This window comes from Sturnira hondurensis, unplaced genomic scaffold (assembly GCF_014824575.4).
Source record: "Sturnira hondurensis isolate 20B ecotype Veracruz unplaced genomic scaffold, ASM1482457v3 Scaffold0003420, whole genome shotgun sequence".
NCBI classification, from domain to species: Eukaryota; Metazoa; Chordata; class Mammalia; order Chiroptera; family Phyllostomidae; genus Sturnira; species Sturnira hondurensis.
The window spans coordinates 1053541-1072674 of NW_028076051.1; the positions used below are offsets into that span (position 1 = coordinate 1053541).

Below are 19134 nucleotides of genomic sequence, written 5' to 3' on the forward strand. Positions count from 1 at the left end.
CAACATGAGACCTAGTGGTGATGGAGCTTATGTCTTCTGCCATTCATCTTCCCCTTTTTGCAAAGGACATCTTTTCTTAAAGTCCAGGGTTTTTTTAATAAAAGGGAAGAAACTAAACTTAAGAGGGTGAGACAGTGTTATGAGATTTGTCTGTGGTTACAAAACTAGTGGCAGAACGGGCCTCAGTTTGCTTGTCTAAAACCAGAACTCTTACTAGTCTTCAGGGACAGCCAGTCAATCCCTTAAGGCCCTGAGTGTGCTAGCGGATACATTGAACAAGCTGAGTGATGAATGCTGTCTGGATACAATGATGATGATAGCTAACATGAGTGTGCTGTTTTAAACACTTTCTGTGGATTGACTCATGTTACCTCATAACCATCCTATGAGCTAGGTCCTATTATCAGTCAACCCCACTTTTCCAGATGGAGGAATACAGGTGAGGGATGTTAAGTCACTTGCCCGAAGTTACAAAGCTACTAAATGGCAAAGCCAGGAAATAGATTGAGGCAGTCTTGTTCCAGAGCTCTAACATTATTTTATATATACCCTCATTTAACTCAGATAAATGAATTTTTCCATAAATTTTAATTAGACAAGCCCTGAAAAAGTCACCCGTGATTTGATTCTCATATTTACCATGGATACATGCCATGGTTGATGTTTGTCTCCCTCTTTCTCACTCCCTTTCCCTCTAAAAATAAATAAATACAATCTACAAAAATTAATTAGATGAAATGCAAAAGTCATTATTTATTATTAGCTACTGATAATCCATACAACATGACTATGTTTTGTCCCATATTATCAGTGTTAAAGGGGTTCTCTACCCTATTAACTGCATCAAAGTAACAGCTTTGGGTTCAAATACTACAAATTGGAATGTGGATGGATCTTAAAAGTCTAAGTTAACAGCTTAATGCAATTCCATAAACTTAAATATGAGTACTTTAAAACATATGTATTTAAAAGTTTGGCTAATATTCTTCAAACTTGCAGATTTTATCTCAATGCATAATTAAGCACAAATTAGCTTGATAACATGGGTGAATTTATTTAAGATACAAGTGTAAACTTAAAAACAAGAACAAAGCTTTTCATCAAGAATAAACATAGAAATCGAAGTAACAATCCTGCAATCATGCATTTAAACATAAAGTATAAATATGAATACATTCTAATTTGTAACTACATTTAAAAATTAAAATACTTATTTCCAAATCCCAAATACCATGGTCTTTAACCTGTTTTCATTTTACCTCAGCAACATCTGTCCTACACTACCAAAGAAAATATAGGTGAGGATTATTCATCACTGTGAACAAAAAAGTATGACTTCCCTTAACTTTTGACTTTTTCAGTCATTCAGCTGTATTTCAGTTCTGAAAAGCCATACAATTATACCTCCACTCTAGAAAAAAATCAATACAAATATCAAAGAGTCAAGATACTTTGATGTAATTAAAGCAAAGGTCACAAGTAGTTGACTTGAAAATGTACACAACTAGTAAATTTTTAAAGCACACTTCATTTAAATGGCTGACATTTAGTTACAACAGTGAATGATTTAAACATGTATAAAAATGTAAGATCAAAATCTTTAGGCTCAATTACTCAAAAAGTCACTATGAATATGGAAAGATCTGTCCACAGAAATATGTGTATTTCTTAATGAAAAATCCGGGGCAGTAGCATCTCCCTGGTCCCTTGACAATATTTGGATTTTTGCAAAGAATTAGCAGCACCCAACCTGAAGTGTTAATAACGTGTTTCTAAAGGACCTATACAACAGATTAGTTGGCAGTGTTCTAGCTTTCGGGAGATGGAAGTGGGTGGGGTGCAAATATCTGAATATGCGTGCACTTGCATATTTAAAATCACCATTCCAAATGTGGGAATATGTCACATATTGAGAACGTCTAAAGAAATCATCCTTAAAGGATCAACAGTGGGCCAAGAACAGTAGAAGCTGAATAGTAGTCTACTCGATACTAACAGTATGTCACTCCTCAAAGGCAAGTTGGGGAGAATGAGAATACTCACATGTACATAAGTGCATGGAGAACCTGCCTCAAATTTTACACTGCAGAACACTGAACAGAAATCTCTAAGAAACCCTTCATTCTTGCTTATAATAAGACCAGATGAATTTTCCTTTTTTACCACCATATACATAACATTTAAATATTTTCCTTATAAATATCCTAGAGAAAAAAGAATGTATTTTGTTGTAGCCGTGGCCCACATCTATACAAAGCAATATAAGCAACATACATATATCATACACACACATCTGTATGTATGTATATATATATAAAATGATTAAGAAAAAAGTGCAAAGAGTAACAGTATTAAGAATGTTTGCTGTTTACAGTAACTATGGTTCAAGTGTGAATATTATCAGGGATATATAATCCCTGATTTTAATTAAAGATTCAAAAAGAAGCCCATACACTGAGTTACTGCACAAGTATGAGTCCCTTACTGAGTAATTTCCTTTCTCACTGTCCAGTTTCTAAAGTCTTTCCACAAACAGGAAAAAAGTGTAAAAGTGTGTTTTTCCCTTTAACTTCCCCAAATTCATTCATGTTATTTAATCATTCATAGGTTCAAACAAGATATTGGGGAAGTCATTCATCATAACCCATCTTGCTAAAATTAAAGCAAAATTAAAGGCTTTCTGAAATCCAGGCTATTGCTTAAGAATCCAACCAGCAACTGCAAACAGATCTTAACTTACAAGTATGATTTAATCTAAGCACATTTTAAAATCAGTCCCTATTATAAAAGACAAATTAAGAGTCCAAATCTTTTCCAGGTTCAGTACTGTCCTAGGGTCATAACTCTAAACACAATCGCCTCACCTTTTCTAACAGAGAAAATGCTTCCTGTTAAAATTTGATTCGCTTTCTATATTTTACTCTTGGTCTCAGCCTTACATTTTGAACAGAGAAAGACCATTTTCAACATTTTTTTTCAAATGTACTTAAGTACTCTTAAGTCACTCAAATAATTACAGTTACTGATTTTAGACTTCCAAGTTTCAAAATAAGCAGTTCAATTTCTTTTCAAATATATTACTAGATATTTTTGGTGTGTCTATGTCATTTTATTCTTACCTCAGGCACTGTAATTATTCACAATAAACAATAATTCTATGTCTAACCTATGTAACAATTATGGATCCTAAAATGGTTTCCAAGGTGTTGATTCTCTATGTCGTATTATGATTGAATTTTCCCTTCAGGATAAATGGTTGGAAGAGAACTTTAAAGGCCTCTAGCACTTCTGCATTGAGTAGTGTTAATACATATTTTTGTCATGCTTATTATTTTTAAACTTCTGAACTAGGAAGACAACAGACATCCGAAGCTGCAAATTTCCTCAAACTACATTCTATTCTAACTCCAATTTATTTTGTTCCACATTAAATAATTTTCTCATAAAAACAAGTATCTTAGGCTAATTTTTAAAAACAGAATTTTTACTCTAAAATTAAGAACAACACAGCTAAAGGGAAATAACTTTTCAATTTCAGCTTCACTAGAACTATGCAAAACAAAGTTAAATTTGACTCAACAATTATTTTAATTACTTTTGGATTTTTATTTCCATATTTTTAGAAATATATACTTTACATTGTAACAGATAGCTCAACAAGGCTTAAAATTCTAGAACTGAAAAACCATGAGGCCCCCTTCTGCACAACTGTAAAGAGAGCAGGCAGCATTTTATTTGCCCCCATACATTCGCTCAATGTCTTTGAGGTAATGGTTCTTCAGTTCCTTCCTTTTCAGTTTGAAAGCATCAGTGACCAAACCAGTTTCAGGAGTCCACGGCTCCGGGCTTAAGCGAACCTTGATTGGAATTTCAAACCGCTCCAGCTTCACTGAAATGAGAAGGAGGAAGGTGGGGGAGGAGTGGGGAGGGTGGGAGAGAAACAACAAAACATTAATTCTGTAGGATTTAACCAGATGGTGCAGGTGATGAGGCAAACTTATTTAACTGTATGTTAATTACTGATACCACTATCTTACAATTTCATTTTATATTTCTCTAAGCATATACAAATTGCTTCAGTTGAATAGTTTTGGTCTATGCAGATTTTATTCTAGTATGTGCGTAGACACCCTTTCTCTTCAAAGTCTTTCTTCTTGCCATTCCCTCTGCACGGAATGGTCTTCTCCATTGTAGATGCACGCCTCACTTCCTTACTTCATCTAGGAGTCCACCCAAATGCTGCCTCCTCAGAGCGGACTTCCCTGGTCACTCATAGCAAAACCCAAATACCTTTGTCTCTCTATATCCTCTTACACTATATTTTCTTCAAAAATAAAAACTTACTAGCCAATGTATCATATATTTGTTTTGCATGTTAGAATGTAAGCTCTATGAAAGCATGGTTTTTGCTTTGTTTACTGCCATCCATAAAGCTACACCGAGAGCCCTCAATAAACACATACACGTTTACTAATCCATTCTACATAAAATTAAACCTCTAGAAAACTTGTTCATTACCTTTATTATACGTTGAAATCAGAATCAAAAAGGGGGTGTGAATTCCATATTTTTAAATGGTATATGATGCAGCACATATTATTTGAGATAGACTACTCAACATATTGAAATATAATAAGGACATAAAAGCAATCAATACAATATTCAATAATTTTTAATTCAACAAATGACATTTAAATTACTTATTATTCATACAAGCTCATACTTAAAATTCTGAAGTCCCATTAACAAACAGTAATAAGAATCTACAGATGAGCTTTATCTTATATCCAATTATTTAAAACAGCAATTTTGAAGAAGCAAGCATCTGCATGTTTAAAAACTACTGCTAATAGCCTAGGTGACTGAGAAACAACTTCATTTCAGTGACAAGTACAAAAGAACTCAAATTCATGGGAGTTTTTGTTCAAATACTAGTCTGAATTTTATGAAAGCTTGGTTGAATTAGTGAGTTTCTCATTAAAATGAGAGAATGTAAAGTTGTGTGTGAAAAATAATCTTTCAAATTACTTAGAACCAACTTCCTAAAGGTAATGAATGCCTAAAGAGGTAGTAAGAGAACAAAAACTTGCTCAAATTAACCATGTCTACTTTGTTGACATATTACAGCTCAGTTATGAAGGGTACCTGAAATAACTGAGGGTGCTCCCAAGGTCACATCTGAATCTCAAGAAGAGTACAATTCTCAACTATAGATTTGGTTCAAAACCTTTTATTTCATATTACTGTCTCTACTTACACAGGTTCTATCCCACAAGCACTGACAAAACTGGGACACAGCAGGCACATTATGTAGTTGCACACAAGCAAATTCAGCACATTTATAAAAGTACCTATATTTAATCTTTATTAACTAAATTTCTGTTCAAGCCAAAAGAAAAAAAAGGGCTGTATTACAGGTTTCCTAAATATTATCTAGCACCACAGCCTATAGAGAGCAAAGAGCAATCACACAGTTCCTATAAACAGAATGAATTGTCAACAAGTAGGAAAGACTACTGGAAAGAAAAACCAAAAATGATCTTACACGGGGCATTTTTATATGAATTACCTAGAACACTATGAAATGTGACCAGCAGGGGGAAGCAAAGGGCAATTTTTCTAGCCCCTCAAACAATGACATACTTTGCATTCTTGTACCTCACACTTATACTTAAAACATGAAAAAGACTGCTATGAAATACGTGTAAGCTCAGACAGCTATAGTTGAATACAATCAAGACTATTTTATACTTTTTGGCATAAGTCCTGAAATTATAATTTCAAGCAAAAGGCTGGCAAGAGAAATCTTTGTGACAGAAAAGCTTATGATTATTACATTTACTTCATTAATTAACTCATGAGTTGTTCAATTTCATCCCTCATTTTGGCAAAGTTATGAGAGCTAAGTGGGCCTAGAACTTGATTCCATTTTCCACCTGATTGTGATACAACTTGACTCTACACAGTATTGCCTTTAGTTACATATGCAATGATAAACTATTGAAATCAAATTCTACTCCAGCCCTGGCTTGTGTGGCTTGGTGGGTTGAGTGCCATCCTGAGAACCAAAAGGTCACCAGTTAGAATACCAGTCAGGGCACACACACTTGGGTTGTGGGCCAGGTGCTCACTTGGGGGAGGGCAAGAGGCAACTGATCCATGTTTCTCTCTCACATCAATGTTTGTCTCCCTCTTTCTCCCTCTATCTAAGAAATAAAATCTTAAAAAAAAAATAGCCCTGGTTGGTGTAGTTCAGTGGATTGAGCACGGGTTGTGTGAACCAAATGGTTGATGCTTCGATTCCCAGTCAGGGCACATGCCTGGGTTGTGGGCCAGGTCCCCAGTGGGAGCCACACGAGAGGCAACCACACACTGATGTTTCTCTCCCCCTCTTTCTCCTTCCCTTCCCATTTCTCTAAAAATAAATAAGTTTAAAAAAATTTTTGAATAATAAAATTCTACTTCATTAATACATTGAGAATTACTAAGATCAGCAGCCTATTGGATGAAATATTTTTGAAATACTACATTTAAAGGGGAAAAATCAGGATTTGTATCAATAAAATTCTGGTAGCCTGATATTACAGTTTTAAAAAAACTATAAAGGCAACTTATTTAAATAACTTTACAGTACTCAGATTTGACTATAAGAATGTTCTTGAGTAAAAATTGTTTTTCAAAATCAATTTTTAAGTAATATTACTACTTCTATTTTGAAAATAAAATGGAACCTAAGCAGTTAATTAAAAAAATTAATAATCATAGTCTGGTTATGAAAACAGGTGTGCTTGTGCATTTATGATAGGAGTATAAACTAGTCCAGTTTTTCTGGGGAAACAGGATTTATTTGGCAACATAGGAAAAGCCTTGAAAATATACATTTTCTTTGTCTCAGAAATTCCACTTTTAGAGGTTCATACTAAGAAAATAATTACATAGGAAAATATCTAGGGATTATAACTAAGATTATAATACTAAAATTATAATTTCTAATTACATAAGAAAATACCCTAGGGATATAATGACATAAGATATGTGTCATTACTTGTTTACAGTAAGGGAAAAGTTAAATTCATCCTGAGAGACCAAAAACAGGAACTTAAGTGGATATGCTTATACTGGAATACTATTTAGTTACTAAAACTTATAATGCAAATCTATATCTACTGGCTTAGACAGATATCAGTGAGGCTGATAGGTAAAGTATATACACCAGAAAGTAATGCCACCACCCAAACATAATGACTACCAAGTGATTTAATTCCCCCTTTATAATTTTCTGTATTGCCCAATATTTATAAATATCGATAACAATCAGAAAAATGACACTTATTTTTTATGTATTTATTATACTATACTTGTTATATTTTTTCTTTTACATTATATTTTACTGATTATACCATTATAGTTGTCCCAATTTTTCCCTTTGTCTGCTCCACCCAACACCCCCACTCCTCCCCTCAGGCAGTCCCCACACCAATGTTCATGTCCATGGGTCATGCATATAAGTTCTTTGGCTACTCCATTTCCTGTACTGGACTTTACATCCCCATGGATTTGTACTTCTTTGCTTTGCTTTGTTTTTCTTTTTTTCTCCCCCCCACTTTCCTGTAGTCTCCCCCACTTAGTTCATGTCCATGGGGTATACATATAAGGTCTTTGGCTTCTCCATTTCTTATACTATTTTTAATTCCTTGGTTGTTGGACTTCCATGCAGTGTGATATCCTAGCAGTTCTGGTTGTTTTATTGTTTTTAAATTGGTTGTTATCCTTCTTTTGGTTATGCAAAAAAGTGAAGCATTTCCACCTATGCCTCCACCTTGGCCAGAACCAACCGAGGTCCAATTTGTACTTCTTAATCCTCTTACCTCTTCACCCATTCTTCCCACACCCCTTTCCCATATAGCAACTATCAAAATGCTCTCTGTATCCATGATTCTGCCTCTGTTCTTCTTGTCTACTTAGTTTCAGATTCATTTGTTGACAGGTACGTGTTTACTGCCATTTTATTATTCATACTTTCGATCTTTTTCTTAAATTAGTCCCTTCAACAATTCACGTAATAATGGTTTGGTGATGATGACTCCTTCAGCTTTACTTTGTCTGGGAAGCACTTTATCTGTCCTTTGATTCTAAATCATAGCTTTGCTGAGTAGAGCAGTCTTGGTTGTAGGTCCATGTTTTTCTTCATTTTGAATATATCTTGCCAATCCCTTCTTGACTGCAAAGTTTCTTTTGAACAATCAGCTAACAGTCTTATGGGAACTCCCCTGAAGTTAACTAACTGCTTTTTTCTTGCTGCTTTGAAGATTCTCTCTTCACCTTTAACATCTGGCATTTTAATTATAATGTGTCTTGGAGTGGGCCTCTTTGCATCCATCTTGTTTGGGACTCTCTGTGCTTCTTGGACTTACATGTCTATTTCCTTCACCAAATTAGAGAAGTTTTCTTCCATTTGTTCAAATAGATTTCTAATTTCTTGTTCTTTCTCTCCTTCTGGCACCCCTATGATGCGAAAGTTAGAATGTTTGAACTTGTACCAGAATTTGTTTACACTGTGCCCTTTTTTTATATTCTTTTTTCTTGTTGTTGTTCTGATTGTTTTTTTGTTTCATTATGTTCCATATCATTGATTTGATTCTCGGTTTCATCTACTCTGCTGTTGATTACCTGTAAATTGTTCTTTATTTCCATCGGTGTATCCTTCATTTATGACCGGGTCTTTTTTTTTATGCTGTTGAGGTTCTCACTAAATTCCCTGAGCATCCTTATAACCAGTGTTTTGAACTCTGCATCTGATAGATTGATTGCTTATCTCCATTTTGTTTCGTCCTTTTTCTGGAGTTTTGATCTGTTCTTTCATTTGGGCCATGTTTCTTTATCTCCTTGTTTTGGCAGCCTCTCTTTATTTATATGTATTAGGTAGAGCTGCTATGACTCCCTGTCTTGGTATCATAGCCTAATGTAGTAGGCGTCTTGTAGGGTCCAGTGGTACAGCCTCCCCTATCACCCAAGCTGGGTAACTCAATGTACATCCTCTGTGTGGGCTGAGTGCACCCTCCTCTTCTGGTTTAACCCTGATTGATGTTGGAAGGTCAACTGGAAGGATTTATCCAGGACAGTCAGCTCCAAGAACTGGCTGCAACCACAGACAACCAATCTCTGCCCTCCATGGAGGATCACCTGTGCAAGGGTGGTGTGATGGTGCTCTGATGTGGTCTGTAGCTGTCCACTAGGTGTGCGGGCTCTGAAGTTTCCTGCGTGGTGCAGGCCAAGGTCAGCCCCAACCTGAGCTTATCCCAGAGCCACCCAGCATGAGCTACTAAGCAATCTGCAGATGGTTGTTACTTGTGCTGGAGCCAAACTGTGTTCCAAAACTGGCTGCTGCTAGTGCTAGGCCTGGGGCTGCTTAGACAACTGCATGGGGCTTAGGGGCTTAGGGGCTTGAGGAGGCTGGTTGTTGCTTGTTTGAAAGGATTTAGGAGAATGTGAAGCCTGAACACAGACCAGCTATTCATGTGGAAAAGCCATTGTTAACAGCTTGGGTGAGCTGTAAATTGGGTGGTTTGGAGCCTCAGGGATTCCCTAGAGCAGAGAAAACTGTCAGCCAGGTTGATGGAGACTCAGATATGGTGCCTGGTGCTCTGTGGGGCAAGGGCTCAGAAAAGGAACAATGGCCTCTGCCAACATTTCTGACCCCCAGCTCTCGCCTTGATGTTAGACACTTCAGTTTCTCCCTGCATGCTGCTAGTGCCTTTCAAGCTGCTACTCTGCTGCTGGAGCTCAAAGGGGGTGAGTTTGAATAAGTCAGAGTGCAAGCCCTTATAGGCACTTCTTGGGAATCCAGTAGTTCTTTTCACCCACTCAAGCACCACTGATTTTTATAGCCAGAAGTTATGGGGGCTTATCTTCTTGGCACTGGATGCCTCAGCTGAGGGGTCTCGTATGGGCTTGGGTCTCCTTGCTCCAGTGATATCCCTCCCTAATTTTTATCTACCACACCTAGATGTGGGACCCTTTCTGCATCTCCACTCCTCCTACAAGTCTGGATGGATGTGGTTTCTTAAATTCTGTAGTTGGGAGTTCCATTCAACTCGATTTCTGACAGTTCTGAGTGATGGTTGTTCTGTAGTGTAGTTGTAATTTTGACGTGGTTGTGTGAGTAGGTGAGCCATGTTTACCTACACCTCCATCTTGATCAAAGATACTATTGTTTTTTAGGAGGGAAAGCAACATGTTAAAACTAGGCCAACAGCTTCCAATTACACATTAAGGTGACAGTTCATCTCTGCTCCCCTGGAAAATAACTTAAAAGCTTTAAAATAATTTTAAAAATTAAAAAGGCATTAACCACAAGGAAAATAAACTGAAACAAAAAGAAATAGGACACTGGGTAAGAGAGTTCAACAAAACTTTAGAAGACCAAAAGCAAACGGACTAGCAGTCACTGATTGGGAGCCAAGGGAACTAACAGCTAACTGCCAACAAAAAGCAAACCTAACTCCTGAGATTGTATCTCTGAAGACAGGCAGAGATGAGCAGCACACTGAGGACAGTTGCCCTTTACCCTTCCTGCTCTTCCCCAACCAAGCTGGAGACTCCTTTGCTTTTTGGTAAAATTGAACTAGAGACTCTGGACCCAAGGACATAGGTACAGTAGAGGGAGGGGCTAAAGCTAGCAACAGAAGGATTCAGTGAGGTTAAGATTCACTTACTCCACCCACAGCCTTTTCCAATTTCATCTGTTTGGCTACCAGAATATTGGCAGTCAGGCTAATAATCCAGTCAAGAGACTGGAGAAGTCATCCTTGGAGAAATGGAATGACCTAACATTTGAGTAACTTTTCAGTAAAGCCCAGTAAAATTTACAAACAAGTTTTCAATACCTCATTGTCAAATGTGAATGGACATGTAAGGAAGGATCAGCATACATGAGAGGCCATGACCAAGCCAAGCAGACAGTGGAACTTGGAGGAAACAGTCAATAACAAAAGAAAATATCATAGGAGGAATCCCTTTAAAATCCTCAGAGGAATAACAGATGACATATCAACTGCATCCAGGAAAGAATAACAGAATGTTATTGAAAGGGCACTGAGAAAACAGGAAAGAGCCCTGGAAAATAAAATTCTGGCATTGGAAATTCAAAAGACAGAAGATGATAAAGATGAGGGCACTGCCAGAATACAAACAAAAAGAATGATATAGAAAACAAAAGAAAAAAGCATAAAATTAGAGCACTAAAGCTAGAGGTCCTACATCCAGATAAAAATAGTCCCACATAAAAACACAAAGACAGATGCTGGGATTGTATCCTAAGAACCCTAAAACACCAATCCCAAAGAACCTATGCACCCCAATGTTCACAGCAGCACAATTTACAATAGCCAAGAGTTGGAAGCAACCTAGGTGCCCGTCAGTAAATGAATGGATCAAAAAACTATGGTACATATACACAATGGAATTTTATGCTGCAGAAAGAAAGAAGGAGCTCCTACCTTTTGCAACAACATGGATGGAACTGGAAAGCATTATGCTGAGTGAAATAAGCCAGGTGTTGAAGGACAAATACCATATGATCTCACCTCTAACAGGAAGCTAAACAACAAAGCAAACAAGCAAGCAAAATATAACCAAAGACACTGAAATAGAGAACAGGCTGACAGTGACCAGAGGGGAGAGGGGAGGGAATTTCAGGGGAAATAAGGGAGGGATTTAGAGGAACCTATATAAAGGATACATGGACAACAACTGAGAAGGGTGGAAATGGGAGGGAGGGGGGAGGATGGGGGGTGGGATGGGATGGGAGTAATAGACAGAAAACTGTACTTGAAAAATAATTAAATAAAAAAATTGGAAAAAAAAAATAAAATCTAAAATGCAAAAAAACCCCAAAAAACACAAAGACAGAATTTGGAGAGGAAAACTAAAAGAAGAGTAAACAAACAAAAAAGGACACACAAATATTTCCTGAACTGAAGGGCAGCGACTGCTATATTGAAGGGCTCCACACCAAGTGATGTGATATGGGATGTTTATACAGCATGATAAATATAAACAATAACAGATCCACACAGGACACATTATTATGAACTATCAGAACCAAGATGGATCATTCCAAATACAGGCTAGATGACCACTTAACAGGGATGTTATTACATTCAATAAATAACTAGATAGGTTATTCTACTATATAGTATGTAAGAATCCCTCCAATATGGAAATTCATTATACATATTTAAGAAACAGGTTTTCCAACCATGTATTTTTATTATTAAAACAAAACAGGCCTGGCTGGAGTAGTTCAGTGGATGAGTGCGAACCTGCGAACCAAACAACCGTGCTTCGATTCCCAGTCAGGGCACATGCCTGGGTTGCAGGCCAGTTCCCAGCAGGGGATGCACGAGAGGCAACCATACATTGATATTTCTCTCCCTTTCTCCTTCCCTTCCCCTCTAAAGATAAATAAACAAAATCTTTAAAAAATAAAATAAAGCAAAACAAATAAATAGACATCTTGAAAAACCCAGTGCACCAAACACCATTAAATGATTTTAAGGTACTAAAAGTCAAGCAATTTCTTACTTACTAGCATTAGCAGCTTCTCTAATTTCTTTCAGTATTTCAGCTTCCATGGCAGGGTTATTGCAGATATCAACCCAAGTTCCTTCCACCCCTTTCTGTTGTGCCAAAAGTGTCAACCTTTTCTGATTAGGAACCACAAAACTAATCACATAGGACTGGTCACTAAAAAAATTAGAAAATGAAACAAAACAAAATTAAAACACTGAGAACAAGTATTCCAAAAATTTCCAATGAAATAGTACATTACAAAGTAATTCCAAATATATATGTTACAGTTTCATTAAGTAAAACAGTCCATAGTACTGACATAAAGACAAATAATATAGACTAGTGAAACCGAATAGAGAGCCCAGAGAAAATCCCTTGTATATATCATCAAATGACCTTCATCAAGGGTGCAACAACCACTCAGTGGGGAAAGGACAGTCTCTTCAACAAATGGTGTTGAGAGGACTAGATATCCACATGAAAAGGAATAAAGTTGGACCTTTACCTTATACCACATATGAAAATTAATCAAAGACCTAAACATGTAAGAGCTAAAAATTAAAAAACGCTCAGAAGAAAACATAGGGGGATAGATTCATGACATTGGATTTGATAATGCTTTCTTGCCTACAACACCAAAGCATATGCAGTAACAACAAAATGAGAATAGATAAATGAGAATACAACAATTTTTTTAAAAACTTTGTGTGTCAACACAGTCAACAGAGAGTGAAAAGTCCATTTACGGCATTGAAGAAAATATTTGTGAATCATGTATCTGAGAAGGGGTTAATATCTAGAATATGTAAAAATGCCTATAACTCAATAACAACAGCAAAATAACCCAATTATAAAGTGGACAAAGACCTGAAATAAAACTCCTAGAATAAAACATAGAGGATAAGGTACTTGATATGGGTGCTGGAAAAAAATTTTTAGATTTGATGTAAAAAGCAAAGGCAAAAACGCAAAAATAAACAAGTGGGTCTACAACTAACTAAAAACCTCTTAGCAAAGGAAACCTTCAACAAAATGAAAAAGCTACCTATAGAATGGGCAAAAATATTTTAAAGTCACGTATCTATCTGAATAGGGGTTCATACCCAAAATATATGAAGAATGCATAAAGCTCAATAGCAGAAACAAAACAGAATATGATCTGATTTTAAAATGGGTGGTTGCTAGGGTGGTGGAGGGGGTTATAAGGGGACTAAAATGGTAATGGAAAAATATAATAAAGATTATATATTTAAATATATGTAAACCTTCTTCCCAAGAAGATATACAAATGACCCATAGGCACATGAAAAATTGCTTAACATGGCTAATCATCAGGGAAAGAAATGCAAATCAAAACCACAATAAGATATTACGACCTCACACCTGTTAGAATAGCTATTATCAAAAAGAGAAGAGATAAATTGAAAAAAAAAACCAAGAGATAATAAATGCTGACTAGGGTGTGGAGAAAAAGGAACCCCTGTAACCTACTGGTGAGAACATAGACTGGTTTAACCAGTATGGGAAATAGTATGGTGGTTCCTCAAAAAATGTAAACAGGGCTACCATATTATCCAGAAATCTGATTCCTCAGTATATATCCAAAGGAAATGAAAACAGGGTATCGAAGAGATATCTGTACCCTCATGTTCATTGCAGCATTAATCACAACAGCCAAAATGTAGAAATAACCTGGGTATCCAACAACAGAAGAATAGATAAAGATGTGATAAACACATACTGGAGTATTTATTCAGCCATGAGAAAGAAGAAAATGGTGCCATTTGCAACAACATGGATATACCATGAGGGCATATGCTAAGTGACACAAACCAGGCAAAGACAAACGTTGCAATGGTAACATTGAAATGTGGAATCTTTTTTAAAAAAACAGTCAAAATCAGAAAAAAATAGTACAAAATATGTTGCCAGGGACTGGGTGTAGAGAAAATAGGGAGAAGTTGGTAAAAGGATACAATCTTTCAACTATAAGATGAATAGGTTTGAGGATCTAATGTAAAACATGAGGACTATAGTTGGTAACATCATATTATATAATTGAAAATAAGGAAAAAATTAATGGACAAAGGACTTGATTAGACACGTCTCCAGAGGTGATATACAAATTGCCAACAAGTACAGAAAACAGTGCTCAACTAATCATTAAGGGAGAGATATCCTCTCACATCCATTATGATGAGTACTGTAAAAAATAGATACAACTGTTGTTGAGGATATGGAGAAATGAGAATCCTTGTATACTGCTGCTGGAAAGGTAAAAATGGTGCTGCTATTATGAAAAAAACACTATGAGAGTACCTCAAAATATGGAAGTGAAACTACCATATGATTCAGCAATCCCACATCTGGGTATATGAGGTCTGTACAGAGAGTATCCACCCATAGAATATGAAAAACAGAAACATTTATTGAAGAAGATACAAGATACAAGAAACATTGTACATAGGACTGTGATGCCTCACCTCAGTCCCCTTCAAAGTAGGCACACTGGGACCTCACACAGTTCTCCCAATTGCTACCAGCTGCCCCACCATATTTTCCTGAATCTCATCGATGGTCTGAAAACTCTTCCCTTTCAAAGGTGACTTTAATTTTGGGAAAAGTCATAAGTACCTGGGTGCCCAATCTGGGGTATAGGGGGGTAAGTCACCTGGGTGGTAAAACTGCACAAAACATGATGCATGAGCAGGTGCATTGTCATGATGCAGGAGCCAATCACCAGTTGCCCACAGCTGTGGACTTCTGAATCATCTGAATAGTGTGATGGAGGAATGTGCAAGCTTAATACAAAATTTGATGCAGATTCATTGCTCTAGTCACTCAGTCATTTTGAATGTGGTGGCCACACAGTACACATTCTTACTCAATGGCGTCTACTACCCCCACTGACTAGTACAGTGAAGTCATCATTGTTCACACATGTGCATTCCAGTCCACTCTCCTTGGCTGCCAGGTTACATAATGTCCTGCAAACCACTGTCATTATATTAACAATGGCTGGACTTTTTTCTGGACAGACCATGTATATCTGAAACAACTGAGTAGGATCTTGAAGAGATATGTGCATATCCATGTTCACAGCAGTATATTCACAACAGTCAAGAGGTGGAAGCAACCCAAGTTGTCCATTGATGGGTGATGGCCAAACAAAATTTCATCCCCATATATACAATGCAATATAATTAAGCCTTAAAAGGAGATGAAATTTTGACACATGCTACAATATAGATGAATCTGAAGACATTACACTAAGTGAAATAGGCCAGTCACAAAAAGACAAATACTGTATGATTCTATTTATATGTGGTATCTAGAAGAGTCCAATTCACAGAAACAGAAAGAATGGCCAGGAGCTGTGTGGAAAGGAAAATGAAGATTGTTTAATAGATACAGAGTTTTAGTTTTTGAAGATGAAAAGTTCTGTAGATAAGGTGCAGAATAGTGTAAATATACTTAACATTACACTGTACACTGAACTGTACACTTAGTAATGGTTAAGATGCTAAATTTTGCCTTGTGTGTTTTAGAATTAATTTTTAAAAATACACATCAATGGTACGTTTATTAATTTTTATTTTCACTTATTTTTAGAGAGAGAGAGAGAAAAGGAAAGGTAGGGGAGAGAGAGAAAGACACTGATTTTGTTGTTCCACTTGGTTATGCATTCATTGGTTGATTCTTTTATGTGCTCTGACTAGGGATTGAATCCACAACTTTGGCATAAAGGGACAACGTTCTAAACAAGGGCCTAGAATTAAATTTTAAAGGAAGTAATCAAGCCCATAAAAATAAACTATACTACTAAACTATAAAGAAAGTGGTTTAATCTGTCAGGTTTTTTTAAATTTAGAAACTTTGTACTAGCTGTGTACATTCTTGGAAAAATTACATGCTAAGTCTCAGTTGTTATGAAAATTAAAGAAAATAAGTTTTGTGGCATAGCTATGTTTTTAACAAGACATAGTAGGAGGTCTAATAACAAAATGTCTGGATTATCTCAAATAATCTTCAAGCTGTTGAATCCAAAAACTTTCCGAAATGTATAGCATTTCACAACTCTGATGAAAATTTGATGTTTCCCTTATGATTATACATAATCAAAATTTTTCCCAATTATCCTTTTACTTCAAGTATATGAAAAACATATGTAACTTTTAAAAGTACCTTTTGGCAAAAGCACAGATGTTGTCAATAAGTGGACAGTTCTTCAATGCAGCTTCTACTTTCCCAAGAGACACATATTCCCCTGCTTGTAACTTCACCAGATCTTTCTTACGATCTGTAAGTCATGAAGAATGATGCTGTTATCAATTGTATCAGAGGTAATGATGCCTACCTTATACAAACATGTAGTACAATGTCTGACATAGAGAACATGGTCAATGAGTGGTAACTCCCCACTTTCCATATGTGACATTATCTTATTAAAATAACAGTGCTCTAAAAATGCGAAGGCACAGGATGGCATGGCATAAATATCATGAGGTTGCTTGCTTTATGACCTTTGTGTGAATGTTGGCTTGCCTATCCGTAGCCTGGGAACCCACTCTACATGCCAACAGAAAAATTTTCAATTCCAATGCAATTAAGGGTCAACAAAGAGGGTGGAGTTGTTGGTTCTACATTAAACCATGTTTTCTGGAACTTTCCCCAGAAATCTTTAACTATATTCAGGTCAGGTATGGTTTCAGAGACAGACTTAAATGGATCACTAGAAATATGACTGAGGAAATTTTATGGCTTTAAAGGACCTCACAAAGACCCTACACAGTGGTTCTTATCAGCTGGTCACCTTTTTATTTTAACTTTTGCCTGATTAAAGTGAATAGCATAAGAGCCATTTAGAGTACCTTTTTGAAATTACAAGTCTATTTCAGTAGGCTCAAAAAGGACAGTGCCAAATCAAATGATATTCTCAAAAGAAGAGAGTAATGTTGAAGATTGATATTTTAATTTTCTAAGGTTTCAGAGCTAGTTAGAGCCATATAAATGGCCACTAGGGAAAATATGTCCACACTACCTCTTAGGTGGGGAGGTAGAGGGTGAGGAAGGACTATAATAGGGAATGTTATAGTAAATGGTTATACAGAATCATATGCAGTTGACCAAAAAAAACCCAAACAAACCGTCCTCTGAGCCATTTTTGTTTTCTTATTACCCATCTGCTATTTCTCTGCTCATCCTCCCCATGCTTAATGCTGATGCTGCTACCACTTACCTAGATGCGAGCAGTGTCCTGCTCTAAACATTTTCCATGTATCAACTCATTTAATGGTAACAAAAGTCATACCAGGTCAGTGTCCGTGTGCTTATTTTACAGATGAAGAAGCACAGACATAAATTAAATAACTTGCCCAAAGTTTAAACTAATGGAACCAACAACACTAGTAATGACTTAACCAATATTACCTTTCATATATGTTGAACTTGCAAAAAGTAAAGAAAACCTCAAAAAAGAAAATGTACTGACCGATAATCTGTAAACATCCATCAGGATGGAATTCTCCAATGTCACCAGTGCAAAACCACCTTTGGCCATTTTCATCCACAGAATAATCCTCTGCTGTTTTCTCTTCATTTTTAAAATACCCCATAGAGATATTCTGTCCACCGATTACAATTTCACCTCTGGGGTTTGGCTTATCGTGAATTGTATAACCGCCTGGAAGTCATTAAAGCAAATTAGTTAAACAGATTAAATGAAATGGTAGTCACACTGATGCTTAAAGCTCCTCTGCAAATACTTTCCTGCTGGCCAAATTGAACATCACTTTATAGGAGAACATTAGTTTGTATTTACTCAGATTTACGTAATGATAATGGGTGACTGTGATTTGAAGAGTACCAGGCTCAATGATAATCACCAAACACTACATACCCTAAACCTTCCCTTGACCATACAATTTCACACTTAGAGTATCATTAAAGGTTCAGGTTCATAGAGCTCAGTTAAGATAAATAGTTCCCAAGAAGGGTAACAATGGAAGCTATTATAAGTAAATTAATAATAGGTTGATAGCAATGTGTTTCAGATTTTTTCTAAGTAGGTTTTAATCAAAGGGAACACGGAATAAGTGCCTACCAAAGGCAACACCATTAAATAAGAAAGGGAGGCTATGAAAAACAGGAAGAAAATTTTATTTTCTTCATTTTGCCTATACCCAGTCATGACTTTAAAATTAAAACATCAAATTAACAAATAATAACTATTGAAACATTTATTTTATAAAGATTTTATTTATTTATTTTTAGGGAGAAGGGAAGGGAGGAAGAAAGAGAGGGAGAGAAACATCGATTGGCTACCTCTCACATGCCCCCCAACAGAGGACCTGGCTCACAACCCAGGCACGTGCCCTGACCAGGAATCAAACCAGTGACCTTTTGTTTCACAGGCCAGTGCTCAATCCACTGAGCCATACCAGCCGGGGCAACTTAAAATATTTAATCACTATTCATTATGTGTTCATTACTGAATAAAGCTTACTTTAAGAAAGATATATAAAACTCTGAATTTATAAACCTACACACTAATCAGATTTT

The 19134-nt window shown here is 36.3% G+C and overlaps 1 protein-coding gene across 6 annotated transcripts in view; it reads right to left on the minus strand.

Annotated features, from left to right (window-relative positions):
• Positions 1 to 1034: 1034 nt before the first annotated feature.
• Positions 1035 to 19134, minus strand: part of ACSL4 (acyl-CoA synthetase long chain family member 4) — a 54712-nt gene continuing 36612 nt past the window's right edge. For all 6 annotated transcript variants that reach the window (XM_037041954.1, XM_037041955.1, XM_037041950.1 and 3 more), the window contains 4 exons: positions 18065 to 18256; positions 16759 to 16873; positions 12590 to 12747; positions 1035 to 3889 (listed from right to left, as the gene is read on the minus strand). In XM_037041954.1, coding sequence (XP_036897849.1) covers positions 3732 to 3889; positions 12590 to 12747; positions 16759 to 16873; positions 18065 to 18256 — 623 coding nt within the window. In that variant the 3' untranslated portion in view covers positions 1035 to 3731. The remainder of the gene's footprint in view (positions 3890 to 12589; positions 12748 to 16758; positions 16874 to 18064; positions 18257 to 19134) is intronic.